Here is a 17,043-nt window from a genome sequence, read left to right on the forward strand (position 1 = left end):
CAAAATTAAACTATTATCTAGTTTGTCGTCCTTGTCCTTTTGGACAGGTTTTAATCTTCAAGTTCAACACTCATCTTGATCCATCCATACCTTCGCAATCAATAATTTATTCTGGAAAGTATGTGTACACTGGACCAAAATTATCATATGCATCTTCTTCATCTTGGAACATGAACATTTGAACAACTTTTAGGTACGCCACGTATGTAGGACTTAATTGCTCACATAAATTGTACTTGTTGCTGACACGGCTAAAATAAATTAAGGTGTGCATTTTTGTAAAATTAAGTATTCCTGGACAAAATGATTACATGTGATGATGCAAATCGTAATCTTACATACAATTAAGGTGGATGCAGGTATGGTCAAATATTTATGTATGTATGAACTTGTACCACATTTCTTTGTCTCGTCTTTGCTTGCTTGCTTGCATGCCGTCATCTTGCTCGCCATCCTTGTTTTGTTGTCGTCAATATTGGTTTCATAATCCAAAAGTTTGCGAATAAAGTACATGTGCAAATTACATTAAGTTAAAGGTTGCAAATAATTAGGGTTGAGTTGAGACCAAGAAGTAAATTTAATTAAAATTCATACATTTTCTATAAAAGTGTTGCACCTCGAGGAGGGTGACATCATTGTGGTTAATTAGTTCGTGGAGATAAGTTTGTTGGATGTATAAGAATTTTGGAAAAATGAAGAGAATTTCGGTAAGAGGAAATTAATTATTTTGATTTTTTTAATTTGCGAGTTTTGTAGATATGGTTATGCAAAATGTAGCAATTTTTTATTTTGATTTTTTATGTATATCTTGTATTTTTAAGGTTTGTAGATTTGTGTAAATTTTTGAAGAAAAAGACAGATTTTGTTTTTTGCCTATTTTTGTAATTGACTCGAATAGTCTATCATATTAATTTTAGGTAGATATTGACGTCGAATTTTATATTTTAGAGAATTTATATTTGTCTAATGTTACAATTTAGATGAATACACGCTTCGTTTCCCTGAAAATTTTTGTTTTTCTTTTATTCCGTTTGATTAAGGCCCCACTGTAAGCGGGTTTTGAATTTGAATTTTTGTCTCAAAAATCCCTTCTTTCATGTATTCAAATGGCGATTTTGAAACGTGTTTTTTTTAGAAAATGAAGATTTTATTGAATCTAAAAATCAATAATTTTTAGGGTTGAAAAGTTTCAGGATAGAATTTAGACTGTCTTTCTTCCGTGAGAAAATACTTAATTCTACTTATCATTTTTTTTAAATCAATTTTATATATATTTTCTCATCAAAGAAAAAATTCTAACATCCTAACTTTGCAAACCTAAAAAATATACATTTTTCGATGGATTAGCATTATCATTTTTTTTCAAAACTCACGGAGATGAACAGGTTTCAAAATGGTCATTTGAATACATGGAAGAAGGGAAAATTGAGACAAAAATTAAAATTCAAAATCCGCAAAATTTCCACGTTTAAATTGACAACGTATTTTTAATTTCTATGAAATTTTAGGTATTCCTTCTCGTCGTCGCCCTTCTTGCGACCTCCTTCGCTCAAGACGAATCCAAAGATGCTGCTGCAAAAGACGCTCCCAAAAAGTCAAAAACCCGCACCGCCAAACCCGGCGAGGACACGCGCGCTCTCGCCCTCTGGGAAAAACATTGCTCCAACGGCCGCGAGGGCGGACCTGATGGAGCCTTCACCATAAAATGCACGCACGACGTGCAGCCCGCCACCGACGGGGAAAACGAGCTCGTCTCCAATAATGGGACCCTCCTCGGAAAAATCACCATCATGGAGACCTACCCCCTCGAAATCGTCTTCGTCCAACCACCCCCTCCCGCCAATGAGACGGAAGCCGCGGATTCCGACGCGGACGAAGAGAACGGCGGGGCAAAGAAAGAAATCATCGTGCTCGTCGAGCCGATCAAGAATGGGACAAATTTCGCCAACGGAACGACCGAGGCGCCACCAGTGGAAGAAGTCAAACCTGAATTTATCCTAGTTCCCGCGTCCAGCCTGCTAAAACCGGAAGGGGCCGAAGGTATCAGAGAATACTGTGATATTTAGAAAACGGAAGGCAGGATTTAGTCTTACTTTTATGCATCGCTATTTTTTAAGGCTGTTTAAAAAATGTGACCCTAGAAATTCTAGAAGGTTACCTGGCGAAGTTAGTCTATTTTTACTATTTTATCAATTACAGAAATTTATTTCAGTGTTAAGATTTAAAAGTTGCTTAGATATTCCTTAAAATTGGTATAGCTGCTAGGTGACCTTTTAGAGAAAACTGTCTTGGCAAAGGCCACATTTTTTTCCGATGAATAGTAGTTGAGAATGTCGAATTTTGTGATAAAAACGACCATCAAGCATGATGAACTAAATCCAATTGTAGACAGCCTTTAAATAGCGATGCATAACAAGGAGACTAAAGTCTGCCCGAGTGGCCACATTGTTATTAAATTTCCCTTTCCCGGTTGATAAAGGTGGACCATCCTCTACCACGACGACCACAACCCCAGCGCCATCTGAGGGACGAAGTTCCCGGGACTTTTGGGCTTCTCTAGTTGGCCAACAGGAACAAGAGGAGGAGCCAAAAGAGAAGGTGGAGGAGGAGCCAGAAAAACTAGCGGAAAAGGGCGGGCAGCGAAAACCAAAAGCTTTTTGGCCAGGCGCAGGAAAAACTAAGGAGGAAGGAGAGGGTGAAGCGCCATCTACCGGAAGTGATGATCCAGACCATGTCGTACTTCCGCATCAGGGAGAGAAATCTATCTCCGTTCCGGCCCCGGCGAGTGGAAGTTTGGGGTTTTTGAGATCCTTTAATCCTTCCGGGGGTAAGGCTGAAGCCAAAAATAAGGAGGATCCGAGCCCACCGAGGAGTTAGTTAGGTGGAGGGAATTTTAAAAATATACGGGAAAATTTAAATAAATGATTTGAAAGTATTTTAATAAAATACATCAGTTTTATTTTTTATTGGGGGATAATAAAAATTCGTGTTTTTTTAATTTTTAATTTTCGAAAAACTCAGCATAAACATTTTAATTAACGACCCATTACAAACATTTGAAATTAAATATATGTATACTTGTAAACTCTGCAACTTTCAGAAAATATGAAACGGTCCACACTTTACAGAATTTACGAAGGGTGGGAAATGGTTCAATTTGCTTGCAAAATAATTTTACAGGGACATTTTCATGCATTATAAACATTCGCATAAATTTTCTCAACGATTTTCTCACCGATTTCATTAATTTCACCGTGTTACGTAGAATGAGGTTAATTGGTTTTCAAGGTGAGCCAAAAATATGACATGTAAATTACGAGACAAAATTAAGATTTTACAAACGTGGCGTACTTTTACACCGAATACAGAATTTTTTACCTGTAACGCTAACTTAACTTACTTAAAAGATTTGTGACGGTCGTCTTTGTGGTCTGTACTAAATATTATTTTGTTTTGTAAAAATAGCTTGATAAAAGATTGAGTTGTATGTAAATCTTTTTAATTTTGTAAATTTTGTATATTTTCAAATTATAGCCTATGAAATATTTATATAGTTAAAAATCTAGAGATATTGAAAATATTGTGAAATATGAGTCTTTTTATGTCCTCTGCTCTGCATTGCTATCATCACCTAGATTGCACAAATTTTGATGGCATCATTGCAAATTGTAATTAGGATTAGATTTGGCAAATCTGATCCGAAAATATCCAATCCGTCGGATCGGATCCATTTTATCGTAAACGGTCGGATAATCCATTGATATGATCCGATTACCTACCATAAGCATGATGCATCATAATTTGTGATATATTGAATAATATTTCGGGACCGTCCAGAAAATATGTCACGCAAGAGAGCGGAGAGGGGGAGGGGTATTGATCTTGTAAAAGCTTGCAATTTATTTTTGCTAAGGTTATATATAATGTACTCCGTTACAAATATCTTAGTAAATTGCCTAATTTTTTTACAAAATCAAAATATTAGTACACACTGGAGCTGACTGCTGAATAATAATTTCTTGAACCATGAATTTTACTGGTCTACCCTAACGTTACAGTTACAAAACTCTCCATGAGTCAATTCTTACGACTAAATGCATGGGCTCAACGTCATTCGTAAAGTTTACGAAATGTTTTATTAACACTTGAAACTGCAGGTATGCGGGTGCGAATTTCTTCAATTAAGATGCCATTGTATGCGGGTTTTGAAGAAGAATTTTTGGGTCTAAAATTTCTCTTCATTCAAACCAGTTCAAAAATTTAGTTTTCATTTAAAAGTTAGTCGTCTTCTTTCTGAATGAAGATTTTAATTCACATTCAGTCATTTTCGTTCAAACTCATTTCACTTCATTTCATCTGACTTTATTTCTTACTTCGCCACGTGTATGAAGCATAGGTTTCATTCAAAATAAATTATTTGAAATGACGGAATCCTTATTCAGTCATTTTCATTCACTATCATTCAGTCAAATGAATGAAGTGAACAGGTATTCTTATGTAAGGATAAATGAAAGAAGCCGTAAATTTATTTACACATGTAGAATGGAGATTATCTTAATAACATAAAATTGCATTTGTGTAAATTGGTTAATGCTGGATTTTGTGGAGACCAAGAAACATGCCGCCTTGTGGTTTGAGAGAATTTGATTTCGAAAATTTCATCGGAATGAGTGTTTTCTTGGATGGTTCGATCCTAAAGTTGTGGACCAAATGGGAAATCGCGACTTTCACCTCGGCCAGGGCAAACCGCATCCCTGAAAATATTAAGAAATATTGAGACATTTCACGTAACTTTGGTAACTTTGTAAAATCCGGAAATTTTGTAATCTTCCAAAGTTAATAAACATACGTACATAGAATTTCACAATCAAGTTAAAGCTAATTACCTTAGCTTTAACTTGATTGTGAAATTCTATTATTAGCATTACTTTCTTTTAATTTGTATAATATAATTTTCCTAATTAAAATATTATTTCAAAAATTCTTCCAAAAGTTACAAAAAAAAAGATTTGTCGATGGCGTGAAATTTTGCAAAATTTTCATTTTGATTAAAAGACTTGTTTAAACATAATGGCTCTGTGAATTCTGTAAGCTAACAAACTTTTACAAAATTATGTAAAAATTTCTAAGGAAAATTATCTCCCAAATTTTGTTAAACTTGCTCAGTCAAGGGCGTCTCTTTATGTTGTAAAAGTTTGTAAAATTGTTTTGCAAAACACACGGATTTTATAAAGCTACCAATGACAGCGTGAATTGGCCAATCGAAATCTGTAAGTTATTCATACCGATGCAATTTCTGGGACCCCCACCAAACGGAAGATATGCATATTGATTGATTTTTGCTTTATTTTCTGCCGAGAATCGTTCAGGATCGAATTTTTCAGGTTCTGGGAAATAGTCGGCGTCGTGATGCAGTCCGTAAATCGGAATGATAAGACCTTGCCCTTTCTTTAGGATAAACTCGGTCCCCGGAATTTTGTAGTCCTTCGTGCACCCACGATCCGTCACAGTCGCGGGCGGGTAGAAGCGCAGCGTTTCTATGTAAAATACAAAAGAAGGCGTTTATTGAGTACATATAACTCGTATTTCGATACAGGACTCAACGACATGTCGCCAAACTCGTGAAAATCGAAACACTTTTAATCATTTTTATGCTCTGGGAATTCAGCTTAAAATTCTGGACGACAAATTTGTAGAGAAGATCTTTTGCAATTAAAAAAATATACACTCCAGATTTTGACAATTTTGAAGAAGAAGATTTTTCAAGTTTAAGAAGCCATCAGAAAAATTGGAATGAATCAAAACTGGTTAAAAAACTCATTGTCATTCCATAAATCAACCCACTAACTACAAATTTGTCGTCCAGAATTTAAAAAAAATTCCCGACCGGAGAAACGATTAAAAGTGAGTTCGCAAAAAAAATTGTTCAAAAACGGGTACATGTCTCTCTTGCTTTTAATTCTCGAAAAAATGTGCAAAGTTTCAAACGGTCTTGCATACCATTGATAACCATGTCGAGATAAGTCATCTTATTTAACGAATCATAACTAAATTCGCCCCCATTTTCTTCCAGAACTTGGTCAATTTCCGTTCTCAATTTGTCCTGAATGTCTGGATAGAGTGCGAGCGCGTACGCTACGAAAATGAGGAGCGACTGGGTCGTGTCGTATCCGGCCAGCATGAACAACACGGCATTCGCCACGATCCCGTCGTCATCCAGAAGTTCCGCCGTGGACGCTTTGTCCGTCGTCGTCTCGGTTTTGATGATGGCGTCCCGCTCAAAGCGGTCCAATTCGTGGTCCTCGATTTTCAACTTGTCCTCCCGCGCCTCGAGCATCAATTGAATGAAGTCGTTCCGCTTCTCGTTTTTGACTTGGCGATCGTGAATCGAGGATTTGATCGCGACGGAGAAAAAATCTTGGACCTGCAAAATTTAGTTTAATTAAAAATAGTCACAATTTTATGTAAGGCAATTCAGGCCGTAGTAACTTGTAAAATCCGTAAGTTTTGCAGAGTGATTTTACAAACTTTTACAAAATACATAATCCTAGACGTCCTTGATCTGAGTAAGTTTACCAAGAATGGTAAGCTAGTTTTTCTTCGAAATATTTGTAAAATTTTGTAAGTTAGGATTTTGAGGAATTTACATTTTGAGCTTTTCAAGATTTTTATGCAACTGTATTTGCTTCGGAATCACAAATGTTACATAACCAAGTGTGAATAGGTTCAGAGGCAATTAACCTGGTCATTGGTAACTTTAAAAATCTTTAGATTTTGTAAAATAATTTTTGATTAGTTTTACAAATATTTCTGAGGAAAATTAATTAGCTTACAAATTTTCGTAAACTTACTCAGATCAAGGGTGTCATTTCAGTTTGTAAGTTTACAGAATTTACGGATTTTACAATGTTACCAGTGAATTGCCTCTCTATATTTTAGTAAGTCGATTCACTCTGATTTTTGTTGACTGTGTAAATTTTCCAAAATAATTTGTAAAAGCATTACAAAAAATTTAGAAATCTGGATCTCGATCTATTTTCCAATTTTTACAATTCATGTTTCATACAATTTCTTATTTGGCGTAAAAATTACTCAAATTTCATTTTTGTAAAAAGTCATGAAATTTTTTAGTAATGAGGTGAAACTGATTTTATTCAATTGAGATAATTTCGTCGGATCTCTGAGACGATTCACGCCGATATTTGTAACTCAACAAAATGGTTAGACAATTCACGCAGTTCTCAATAACTTTGTAAAATTCGTGCGTTTTGGTAAAATAATTTCCTCAAATTTAAAAAAATAAGTTAAAAAAACGGGACATTTTTCCTTCGAAATATTTCTAAATCTTTGCAAGTTTACAGAATTCATGAATTTTAAAATTTTACTAATTTTAAGTCTTTCCATACATACCAATTTATATTTTCTCTGTAAATGGTATGTAACATAATACTTCTTAATTTTTGAAAATTCGATAAATTTTCTAAATTTAATTTATCATTTAATACCGTTTTGAGGTATAATATCGATTTAAATGTACAGGGTGGTTTATTCAAGTGTCACGCTACAATGGAAATTGTTTCAATGAGAAAAATTCCTAAATTTCCATTAGTTACCCCCTGAAATTTTACTGTTACCCCCCAATTTTGCCCCTGAAATTCAACATTTCAAAAAATTTTGTCATAAGTGTTCCATCAGTTTTATAATGATTAATACAAATTTCAAGCCCAAATCTTGTAATAGATATTTAGGAGCCTTTCCAATTGAAAAATTTTCCATTGTAGCGTGACATTTAATGTAAAATCAAAATTTTAGATTTTCAGTATACAAAATTTGTATAACTCACGTCTCTCGCGAAGAACGAAAAGCCAAAAAAGTCTCCTATCGTGGTAGATAGCGAGATTACGATAATTTTGAGCAATGTAAATCCATCGAAACTTAGCTGCATTTTCTGTCCCATCTTTTCAAAGAAGGAGGGTTCCTTTTGATCAAAGGCGTGCGAGTCGATACCACAAACGGAGGAGGCGATAATGTCCATCGTGAATTTGGAGTAGGCCTCAATTATGTCAAATTCCCCGCCATCCCCGTTCCCGCCAATTTCTTGCTCGACGTATTTCACCAATTTTTTCCCGCTTTGGTCAAACAGGGAAAAGAGCCGTTTGATTTTGCCCGTGGTGAAGGTCGGGCTTAATTTTGATCGTAACGCTTTCCATTGTTCGCCTTTTTGAAAGAATAGCATTTTCTTGAAAAGGTAGTCATTCTTGGGGGCGCTGAACATCTTTAAAGGGACATAAAAATAAATATTTAACAGTTATTTATGATTATCAGGGCGCGGATATGTATTTATTTTATATTGAGGGTTTTCACGTCACCTTCGTAACTGTCGTAAATTTGCGACATCCACTAATCTTCCATGCTTACAAAGCTTCGTAAATATACGCAAGGTTAAGGCAATTTTTTCGTTCGTAAAAATTTAAAAAAATCATGATACTTCGAACATCATCAATTTTTAAGAGTCCTTTTAAAGGACTCTTATGTAGGACGTAATACGTCAACGATGTGTAAATGACGTAAAATTTACGGATATTTTTTTCCGAATGTCGTGAAAACCCTATGTAAAATTTATAGAATAATTGGCTGATTATGATCAAAAATATAAATTAAAAATAAATTTGAGCAGGATATTTCTAAACCGTATGCAATAAGATGTAATAAGATTTATAGAGGACCGGGGATTCTACATAAAATCTATACTAATTCTGAAGTATTATTTTCTTCTAATTTTCACAATTGGCGTGAACCTTTGAGAAACTTTTCTGAAGTGCTTTGAATTTTACTGTTTCTTTATATTCAGCGGACGGCTTTACGTATTTATTTTCAACTTTTTCATATCATGACGGCCGATGGTTAAATTTTGTGGGTGTGTTCCCTAACTCGCATGGATCACAAAAATTTCAAAATATTTTTCATATTTGTTTATATGTTTTTTTTGTTGTTTTTTATACATATTTCTAGGTTTTCGGACAAATCAGTTATAAATATTTCCGGTATTATTTTAAAAATATGTAAACCTTTGGATATTTTCCAAAATAGATATATTTTGTAAATATTTCAACATTGTGAGACTAGATTTGTTTGGTAAAAAGAATTGGACCATAAAAAATCCAGAGAATTATATCCAGATATACACATTTTGGGATCTTTATGATTTTTGTGCATATTTCGTAAATATTTTGTCGTAAATTTGAATACATTTTTGAATAAATAAATATCTAGATTATGATGATCATTGGTGGATATTTTTTTTTCATTTGATATCCTCAAATTTTATGGGTTCGTATACAATTTCCAATTATTCTTAAATGTTTTTGAATATTTCAATAATTTTTGAAAATATAAATATTTAATCTACAATTTAATATTACTAAATTTTGGCATTTAAAAAAGTATATGCATTTTCCGGATGCATAAGTCCGAAATTTTGTCAGTATTTTAATATTTTGAGAAATTCGTGTTGAAAATATTACACTACAATTTTTTTAGAGGGGCGAAATTAAAAATTAATTTTGAAAAAAAAATTCCCGAAAATGTATTTATTTATAAATAATTCCTGCAATTCAATATTTATAATTTGCATACCCTGCGATCCGCGAAATGGTCGAAATCCTTGACGAGGATGGCTTTGAGCAAGTCAGGGTCCTGGATTCCGAGCGTGATCACGCCAAAATCATTGTTTCCCGTGACCAAGGCATTTTCCGCCTTATCTCTTTTATACGAGGAGATGACGTCGTCTAGGATGCTGAGCCCCTTGAAGGAATTAAGGACCACGCGGAAGATACCGTTTCCCCGGTAGGGAATCCGCTTAGACTCAAAGTAGACCTTATTCTTGTGATAGTGCCATTGCCAAAGGAGGACGAGAAGAACCACAAGTCCGGCCAAGATGAGGAGGATGCCCATTATTTTTGCGAGGGGATATTTGTATTTTTGCAAGGAAATTTAGCACTCTTTTATGTGTACAGGTATGTAAAGTAAAACGAGGTACGATTTTTGCAAATAAATTTTTTTTCAAGGAAATATATGTGGTGGTACACTTTTAGTTATTTGTGTAATATAATGTAAAATGAGACACGCTTTTTGCGAGGAAATTTATTTGCGAGGAAATATTTTTGCAATGTAATATATATCACACTTTTATTTATTTCTGTGTGAAAAGTAAACTGAGGCACGATTTTTGCAAGGAAATATACTGGTTAAAGTACACTTTATACAATGCTAAAACAGACAAAAAAATTCTCAACTTAAATTAAACTTAATTTTTGTTGTTGGTCAATTGATGAAATATTTTTAAGTTTTAGTGGTCACTTTATAAATAAAGGTGAATCAATCATCCGTTCCACTGGAGTTGGAGATTGCAACGAATATTATGCCAAATATATGTATAACCACGTCAGTTTAAGCTTGGTTATTTTCTGGACAAAAAATACAAACACATCGTTATCATGATCAATACTGTGCTTTAATATAACGTACAATGTTTGTACTGATATTTATGTATGTTACTGAGGATGAGTGAGGAAATTACGTAATTATGTGTCATGTATTTACTGTCGAACTACAGTATTAAGCCTGCAATGTGTTTGTTGCTATGTGTTTTGTATGCAGAGCTATAAGCAGTCCAGCATGCTTTTTTGCATGCATTTTGGCGAATGATGAATATATGTAGCTTAACTCAATGGATTTGAACTTGAAGTGACGAAAGGAGGTTGTTGTGGTGCGTCCGAGTAACACATGTGTAGGTTGACTCATTTTTTTTGCAGAGGAGAGAGTCATGAAAATTTGTAAATCATTTTATATGACAAAAAGCATATGACCTTCGTTATTAAATGGTTATTAGATACTCTGTGCAAAAAAAATACTCAATGTTTTGCATAGATTTTGCTTGTTAAGTGAGCATAAATATGCACATGCTTGGATTTGCACCGTTTGTACACATGATGGATAAATATTAAGCAAGTTGTATCACATGTAAAACTTTCTTTATTAGCAAAAAAATGCTATCGAATATGTCCATAAACAAAATTAAAGCAAGCTATTTTCGGGCAGGTGAAGATTTTGGTACCGAATTTTCTGCTGTGAATTATGTTATACAGAAATTGCATGGGTTTAACGCCACTGTAAAATTACGTGTAATACAACTTGTCAACTGGTCACTACAGGTTTTTTGGTTTTCTGGGAATAACAATGTTATTTTTAGTGTTAAGGGGGAATCTGACACAGCCTCACCGATCTCTATCCGCTGTGTTTGAACTACGTCCACCCTCACAGTGCATAAGCCTTCGTGTAAATCTTTTTTTGACAAACATTGCAAATTTATGGGTTACAGACTATTAAAATTGGATATCTTGGTGTCATTCTCTTCATAAATTCATACTAAACAATAGTACGACCAGAGGTGCAAGTATATATGTTTCAATATATGTAGAACCAGCTCTTTGTAATTTTTGCGGAATTTGTCACGTAGGAGGGCCACCTTATAATTTGGCATGGGCAACATGTCGTACTATCGTGGTACAACAATTCATGACTCCAAAAATAAAATAAAATCCGTAAATTCTGCAAAATTTTCCAAAGTTTTCCAAATATTGGACATGTCACATTCATACGGCGTGATCTACATCTTTCATTTGCCGTTGTGGATATTTACATTTTTAATTTATTTCAAAAACGGCCTTTGACTTGACAATTATGAAAATGCCGAAATGAAATGTGTATCACTATTTTTTTTAAAGTCTGTCAAACGATACAAATTTCTAAATTATTGGCAAATGGTGATGAAATAATTTTATCCCATAAAGAAACAATGAGGCAATTCACGCAGTGCTTGGCCATATCGTAAACTCCGTAAGTTCCGTAAACTTACAAAGTTTTAAAAAATTTACAAATATTTCGATGGAAAATTAGCTCCCAAATTTTGGTAAACTTGATCCGATTTGGGGCGTCTCTTTATTTGGTAAAAGGTTGTAAACTATTTTACAAGGATTTTACAAAATTACCAAGCACTATGTGAGTTGCCAAATTAATTTGCAAAATTATTGGCAAATCGAAATCTAAGTTATTCATACCGATGCAATTTCTAGGGCCCGCGCCAAACGGAAGGTACGCGTAATGATTGATTTTTGCCTTGTTTTCCGGCGAGAATCGTTCCGGGTTGAACTTTTCAGGTTCTGGGAAATAGTCGGCGTCGTGATGCAGTCCGTACGTCGGGATAAGGAGAACTTGGCCTTTCTTCATGACAAATTCGGTCCCCGGAATTTTATAGTCCTTCGTACAACCGCGATCCGTCGCAAATAAGGGTGGGTAGTAGCGCAGCGTTTCTATTGTAAAATATAGAGGGCGGTAATTATTATTAGTCGGATTTAGACGTAGGACTCTTCGCCAAAACCGTTAAAATAAGCACATTTTTAATCATTTATCCGCTCTGGGAATTTATTTTAAGATTCTGGGCGACATATTCGTAGAGCAGGTTATTCCCAATTTTTAAAAATATAGATGCCAGACTTTGAATTTTTTCGAAACGAGCTCAAGTTTAAGAAGCTTACAAAAAATGGAACGCATTGAAACTGCGTCAAAAAAACTCAACGCTATTACATTAATCAAATCAATAGAGAACAAATTTGTCGTCCAGAATTATAAAATAAATTCCCAGAACGGAGAAATGATTACAAATGTGATGATTTTTCGATTTTGGCGATGACTCATCGTCATAGAGTCCTCCGTTAATATGGGTATTCACTAACTTTTTCAAAAATTGCACAAAATACTGACATATTTTTCTGGGCCGTTAAAAAATTTGTATTTTTTACAAAAATTTATACAAATGAATACCCCTAACCAATATATTCACAAGTCTTACGTACCACTGATAACCATGTCAAGATAAGTCATCTTATTTAACGCGTCATAGCTGAGTTCGCCCCCATTTTCTTCCAGAACTTGACCAATCTCCGTCCTCAACTTGTCCTGAATATTGGGATGGAGTGCGAGCGAGTACGCCGTGAAAATGAGGAGCGATGATGTCGTGTCATATCCGCCGAATATGAACAACACGGCATTCGCCACGATTCCTTCGTCGTCGAGAAGTTCCGCGGTCCATCGTCGTTCATCGCGGTACTTTGTCCATCGTCGTTCCAGTTTTTATGATGGCGTCCCTTTCAAAGCGGTCCAATTCGTGGTCCTCAGTTTTCAACTTGTCCTCCCGCGCCTCGAGCATCAATTGGATGAAGTCGTTCCGCTTCTCGTTTTTTGTCTGGCGATCGTGAATCGAGGCTTTGATCGCGACAGAGAAAAAATCTGGGACCTGCAAAATTAATTTTTATAATCGTCATAATTTAATTTCTTGCTTAACTTCGTGCGTTTTGTAAAATAATTTTACGAACCTTTTTACAAAATAAAGAGACACCCTTGATCTGAGGCTGAGCAAGGCTACAATAATTGGTAGGCTAATTTTCCTCAGAAATAATTGCAACATCTTGTAAGGTTTTGAAAATTTAAGGATTTTACAGAGTTTACGAAGTTACAGAGGACTTCGTGTGTAATTGCTTGGCAATCGTGAATTTGATCGCGACGGAGAAAAAATCTTGAACCTGAATGTTTACTTTACCGATTCACGCAGGCCTTAGTAATTCGTAAAATGCATACATTTTGTAAAATAATTTTACAAACTTTTCCAAAATGAAGCGAAGCCCTTTATCAGAGTAAGTTTACAAAAATCTGGGAAATAGTTTTCCTTAGAAATAAGTGTAAAATTTTGCAAAAGTTTGTAAGTTTACTGAATTTACGGATTTTACCAAGGCCTGCGTGAAATGTGTTAATGGTTACATACATTTTAACATTTTATTTATTAACCTTTAGGATCCCATTTCAAAATTGGATTAAATTTAAATTTTTTTCTATAACTTGTACGCCGGTGAAAAATAAATACTTATTTGTTTTAATTTTGAGGTAATGTAGGTGGGTCGCGCAATCGTTCTCCGTACATTTTTATTACATGGTGTTAAATCATTACTGATCGGGGGTACACATTTGAGATGACTACCGTGATGGTAATAACCGGACATATTACTGTTTACTAATGTCCTGGTAATGAAAAATTTACCACTCAGAATTCAAAATCTACAAAACTTACGAACTTTTGACCAAAGTCGGGGAGTTGTGAAATGCGTCAATATTTTTCATCTAAATTCTTTATGAAAATTCCATGCTTGCAAAGCTTCGTAAATACAATCAAGGTTGATGCATCTTTTTCGTTCGTAAGAAAATTTCGTTAAAAAAACCTGCTTATATTTCGAATAATACCTTTACCGATGATATTAAGCCAAGAAAAATTTAAAACAATTTTTACGAAATATTTTTTGCGACGGGTCTTTCACGTCAACCCCTCATAAACGACGTAAATTTGCTAAATATTCTTTTACGACTCCACAGTTACGAAGGCTGACGTGAAAACCCTCAACATAAAAAATTGTGTATTTTCAAAAACGAACTCCTTATTTTTCATTAAAACATTCTGTAACTTACGTCTTTCGCGAAAAGCGAGAATCCAAAAAAGTCCGCTATCGAGGAGGACACCGAGATGATGAGGATTTTGATAAGCGTAGCCCCACCGAAAGTTAGCTGCATTTTCCGTCCCATCACTTCAAAGAAGGAGGGTTCCTTTTGGTCAAAGGCGTGTGAGTCGATACCACAAACGGAGGAGGCGATAATGTCCATCGCGAATTTAGAGTAGGTCTCGATTATGTCAAATTCCCCACCATCACCAATTTCTTGCTCAATATATTTCACCAATTTTTCCCCACTTTGGTCAAACAGGGAAAAGAGCCGTTTAATTTTGCCCGTGGTAAAGGTCGGGCTCAATTTTGTTCGTAGTGCTTTCCACGGCTCGCCTTTTAAAGAGAATATCATTTTCTTGTAGAGGTAATCATTCTTGGGAATGGTGAAATTCTTTTTAAAAAGAGACACAAAATTAAATTTGTATTACACTTATCGGACGACATGATTGTCTTAACCACTTAACGACGAAGTATACATTTGTGTACTGCATAAATTAAAACTACCTTGATTTCACAATTTCTTTAAAAAAAGAATATTGGTATTTCTTCTGTATTTTGTGGAAAACTCGATGGTGAAAAGTGTATTTTTTCGATATTTTTCTCCTCAAAAATGGAATTTTCCCTATACCGACCAATGTTAAAAACTGGGTTTTTCATGTTTTGCGTCAAAAAACTAAAAAAAAATGGAAACTGGTTGTAAATTTTAATTGGATGCTATCATGTGTAATTATGAAATTAAGATCGTACTGAAGAGAAATTTTATTAAATAAATTAGTAGTACGAAAGAGGTTAAGAGGTTACACATGCATAATTTGCATACCCTGCGATCCGCGAAATGGTCGAAATCCTTGACCAGGACGGCTTTGAGCAAGTCTGGATCTTGGATTCTGATCGTGATGACGCCAAAATCGTTGGTTACAGTGACCATGGTATTTTCCGCTTTATTTTGTTTATACGAGGCGAGGATGTCGTCTATGACGCCGAGTCCCTTGAGGGAATTAAGGGCGATGCGGAGGAAAGCATTTCCCCGGTAGGGAATCCCTTTAGACTCAAAGTAGACCTTATTCTTGCGGTAGTGCCATTTCCAAAGGAAGACGAGAAGGGTCACAAGCCCGGCTAGGATGAGGAACAGGGTGTCCATTTTTGCAAGGAAATATGTATATTTATATTAGTTTTTGCGAAGAGATATTTTTGCAAGGAAAGATATCACACTTTTAGTTTTTTATACAGATAAGCTTGCAAAGAAAAATGAGATAGGATTTTTGCGAGGAAATTTTTTTCCAAGGAATAATAGTACGGTTTTAGTGATGTATGTATTTAAAGTAAAACAAGAAACGATTTTTTGCAATTAGTTATTAAAGTATTTTGCAAAGAAATATTTTTGCAAGCAAATATTTTAATTAAACTTTTAATTATTTATTTATGTGTTATCTATCAGTGAAGTGATGAAATATTTCTTAATTTTAACAAAATCCAGCAAGAAAAATGAACAGTGATATTTTTACAAGGAAATTTATATATAAGTTAAAATATACACTTTTAGCTAGTTTTTTTTATTTATTTACTAGCGTATAGCCCGGCCAAGGCCGGGTTCTAGGGGGGGTGTGCCCAAAGCGAAAAATCCGTCATACTATACTTATTCCCAGTTCCCAGAAATAATTCCCAGTGGAGACTTTGTCATACCACATACATACATCAGAGTGAGGGTTTGCCCAAGTTATACTGCATTTCAATTACTCTGGTCACAGTACAATTTGATTTCCCACTGTGGGAGTAGCTGAATAGCTAATTACTTAAATTCCCGTCGCGTGGGAGTAACTGCATAGCTAACTATTTAAATTCCCACGCTTCACGCTCCCGTTAAGTTCCATAAACCCCGTTAACTTCTACAATTAACGCCAAGCTATTGACGGATTCGGATTCAGCCTCAAAAATACATTCGAATTGATGTGCGACATCACGAATAAGCCATATTTGGCCCCCACGGTCACGGCAAGGTCACGGGGGCCTCGCAGGTCAAAACCATTGACGGCGTTGGATTCAGCGTAAAAAATACATTCGAATTGATATGCTACTCGCTGTGGGTGGAGTTTCTCAAACTAAAATAATTAACTAATAGTGTTTATCAAGATCACTTATCATGATAACCACTATTGATGAGTGATGTATGTACTGCTCACTCACTCAATTTACTTGCACACTGCAAATATACAAAGACATTTAATTTGAGATTGATGGCAAGCGTACGTGAAAGTCACGTGCAGGCGAAGTGAGACTCATGCAGAAAATTCATGCATGCAACCGTTGCCTGCTTCCTTCTTTGTCTCCTCTACGGGGCAATTTGCATTGAGAGCCACAGGGACCCAGGCAGAACTTAACACTAACGCTTTATGGAAGTAGATGTAAAGTGTTTAAATATTTAAACCGATGCACAACA

General features: G+C 35.0%; 3 protein-coding genes across 4 annotated transcripts; 1 reads left to right on the forward strand and 2 right to left on the reverse strand.

Annotated features, from left to right (window-relative positions):
- The first annotated feature begins 470 nt into the window (after nucleotides 1-470).
- On the forward strand, nucleotides 471-2,971 carry LOC110849210. The gene is made up of 3 exons (XM_022096587.2): nucleotides 471-707; nucleotides 1,509-2,040; nucleotides 2,480-2,971. The coding sequence occupies exons 1-3, from the start codon at nucleotides 672-674 to the stop codon at nucleotides 2,875-2,877; spliced, it is 966 nt and encodes a 321-aa protein (XP_021952279.1). The 5' UTR covers nucleotides 471-671; the 3' UTR covers nucleotides 2,878-2,971.
- Nucleotides 2,972-4,490: 1,519 nt separating this feature from the next.
- LOC110849209 (cytochrome P450 9e2) lies at nucleotides 4,491-10,689 on the reverse strand. Of its 2 annotated transcripts, none has more exons than XM_022096586.2 (5): nucleotides 9,637-10,689; nucleotides 7,844-8,275; nucleotides 6,001-6,424; nucleotides 5,286-5,537; nucleotides 4,491-4,754 (listed from the first exon to the last, which is right to left on the reverse strand). In XM_022096586.2, the coding sequence occupies exons 1-5, from the start codon at nucleotides 9,952-9,954 to the stop codon at nucleotides 4,588-4,590; spliced, it is 1,593 nt and encodes a 530-aa protein (XP_021952278.1). In that variant the 5' UTR covers nucleotides 9,955-10,689; the 3' UTR covers nucleotides 4,491-4,587. The 2 variants fall into 2 exon arrangements, with proteins under 2 accessions (XP_021952278.1, XP_035706595.1); XM_035850702.1 differs by lacking the exon at nucleotides 9,637-10,689 and adding an exon at nucleotides 8,370-8,943.
- A 327-nt stretch (nucleotides 10,690-11,016) lies between these two features.
- LOC110848353 (cytochrome P450 9e2) lies at nucleotides 11,017-16,465 on the reverse strand. Its single transcript, XM_035850703.1, has 5 exons — nucleotides 15,427-16,465; nucleotides 14,575-14,997; nucleotides 13,224-13,354; nucleotides 12,915-13,144; nucleotides 11,017-12,371 (listed from the first exon to the last, which is right to left on the reverse strand). Exons 1-5 carry the CDS (start codon nucleotides 15,745-15,747, stop codon nucleotides 12,028-12,030), a joined length of 1,449 nt encoding a protein of 482 aa, XP_035706596.1. The 5' UTR covers nucleotides 15,748-16,465; the 3' UTR covers nucleotides 11,017-12,027.
- Nucleotides 16,466-17,043: the final 578 nt, after the last annotated feature.

The sequence above is a fragment of the Folsomia candida genome, unplaced genomic scaffold (genome assembly GCF_002217175.1).
Source record: "Folsomia candida strain VU population unplaced genomic scaffold, ASM221717v1 Fcan01_Sc004, whole genome shotgun sequence".
NCBI lineage: Eukaryota > Metazoa > Arthropoda > Collembola > Entomobryomorpha > Isotomidae > Folsomia > Folsomia candida.

Coding starts and splice junctions, on each gene's coding strand:
- LOC110848353 (XM_035850703.1), bottom strand. CDS start 15,747: ATGGACACCCTGTTCCTCATCCTAGCCGGGCTTGTGACCCTTCTCGTC. Junction 14,998..15,426: donor ACCATTTCGCGGATCGCAGG/GTATGCAAATTA, acceptor CTTTTTAAAAAG/AATTTCACCATTCCCAAGAA. Junction 12,372..12,914: donor TCTTGACATGGTTATCAGTG/GTACGTAAGACT, acceptor ATTTTACAATAG/AAACGCTGCGCTACTACCCA.
- LOC110849209 (XM_022096586.2), bottom strand. CDS start 9,954: ATGGGCATCCTCCTCATCTTGGCCGGACTTGTGGTTCTTCTCGTCCTC. Junction 8,276..9,636: donor ACCATTTCGCGGATCGCAGG/GTATGCAAATTA, acceptor GTCCCTTTAAAG/ATGTTCAGCGCCCCCAAGAA. Junction 6,425..7,843: donor TTTCGTTCTTCGCGAGAGAC/GTGAGTTATACA, acceptor TAAATTTTGCAG/GTCCAAGATTTTTTCTCCGT.
- LOC110849210 (XM_022096587.2), top strand. CDS start 672: ATGTATAAGAATTTTGGAAAAATGAAGAGAATTTCG. Junction 708..1,508: donor GAAAAATGAAGAGAATTTCG/GTAAGAGGAAAT, acceptor ATGAAATTTTAG/GTATTCCTTCTCGTCGTCGC. Junction 2,041..2,479: donor AAAACCGGAAGGGGCCGAAG/GTATCAGAGAAT, acceptor CGGTTGATAAAG/GTGGACCATCCTCTACCACG.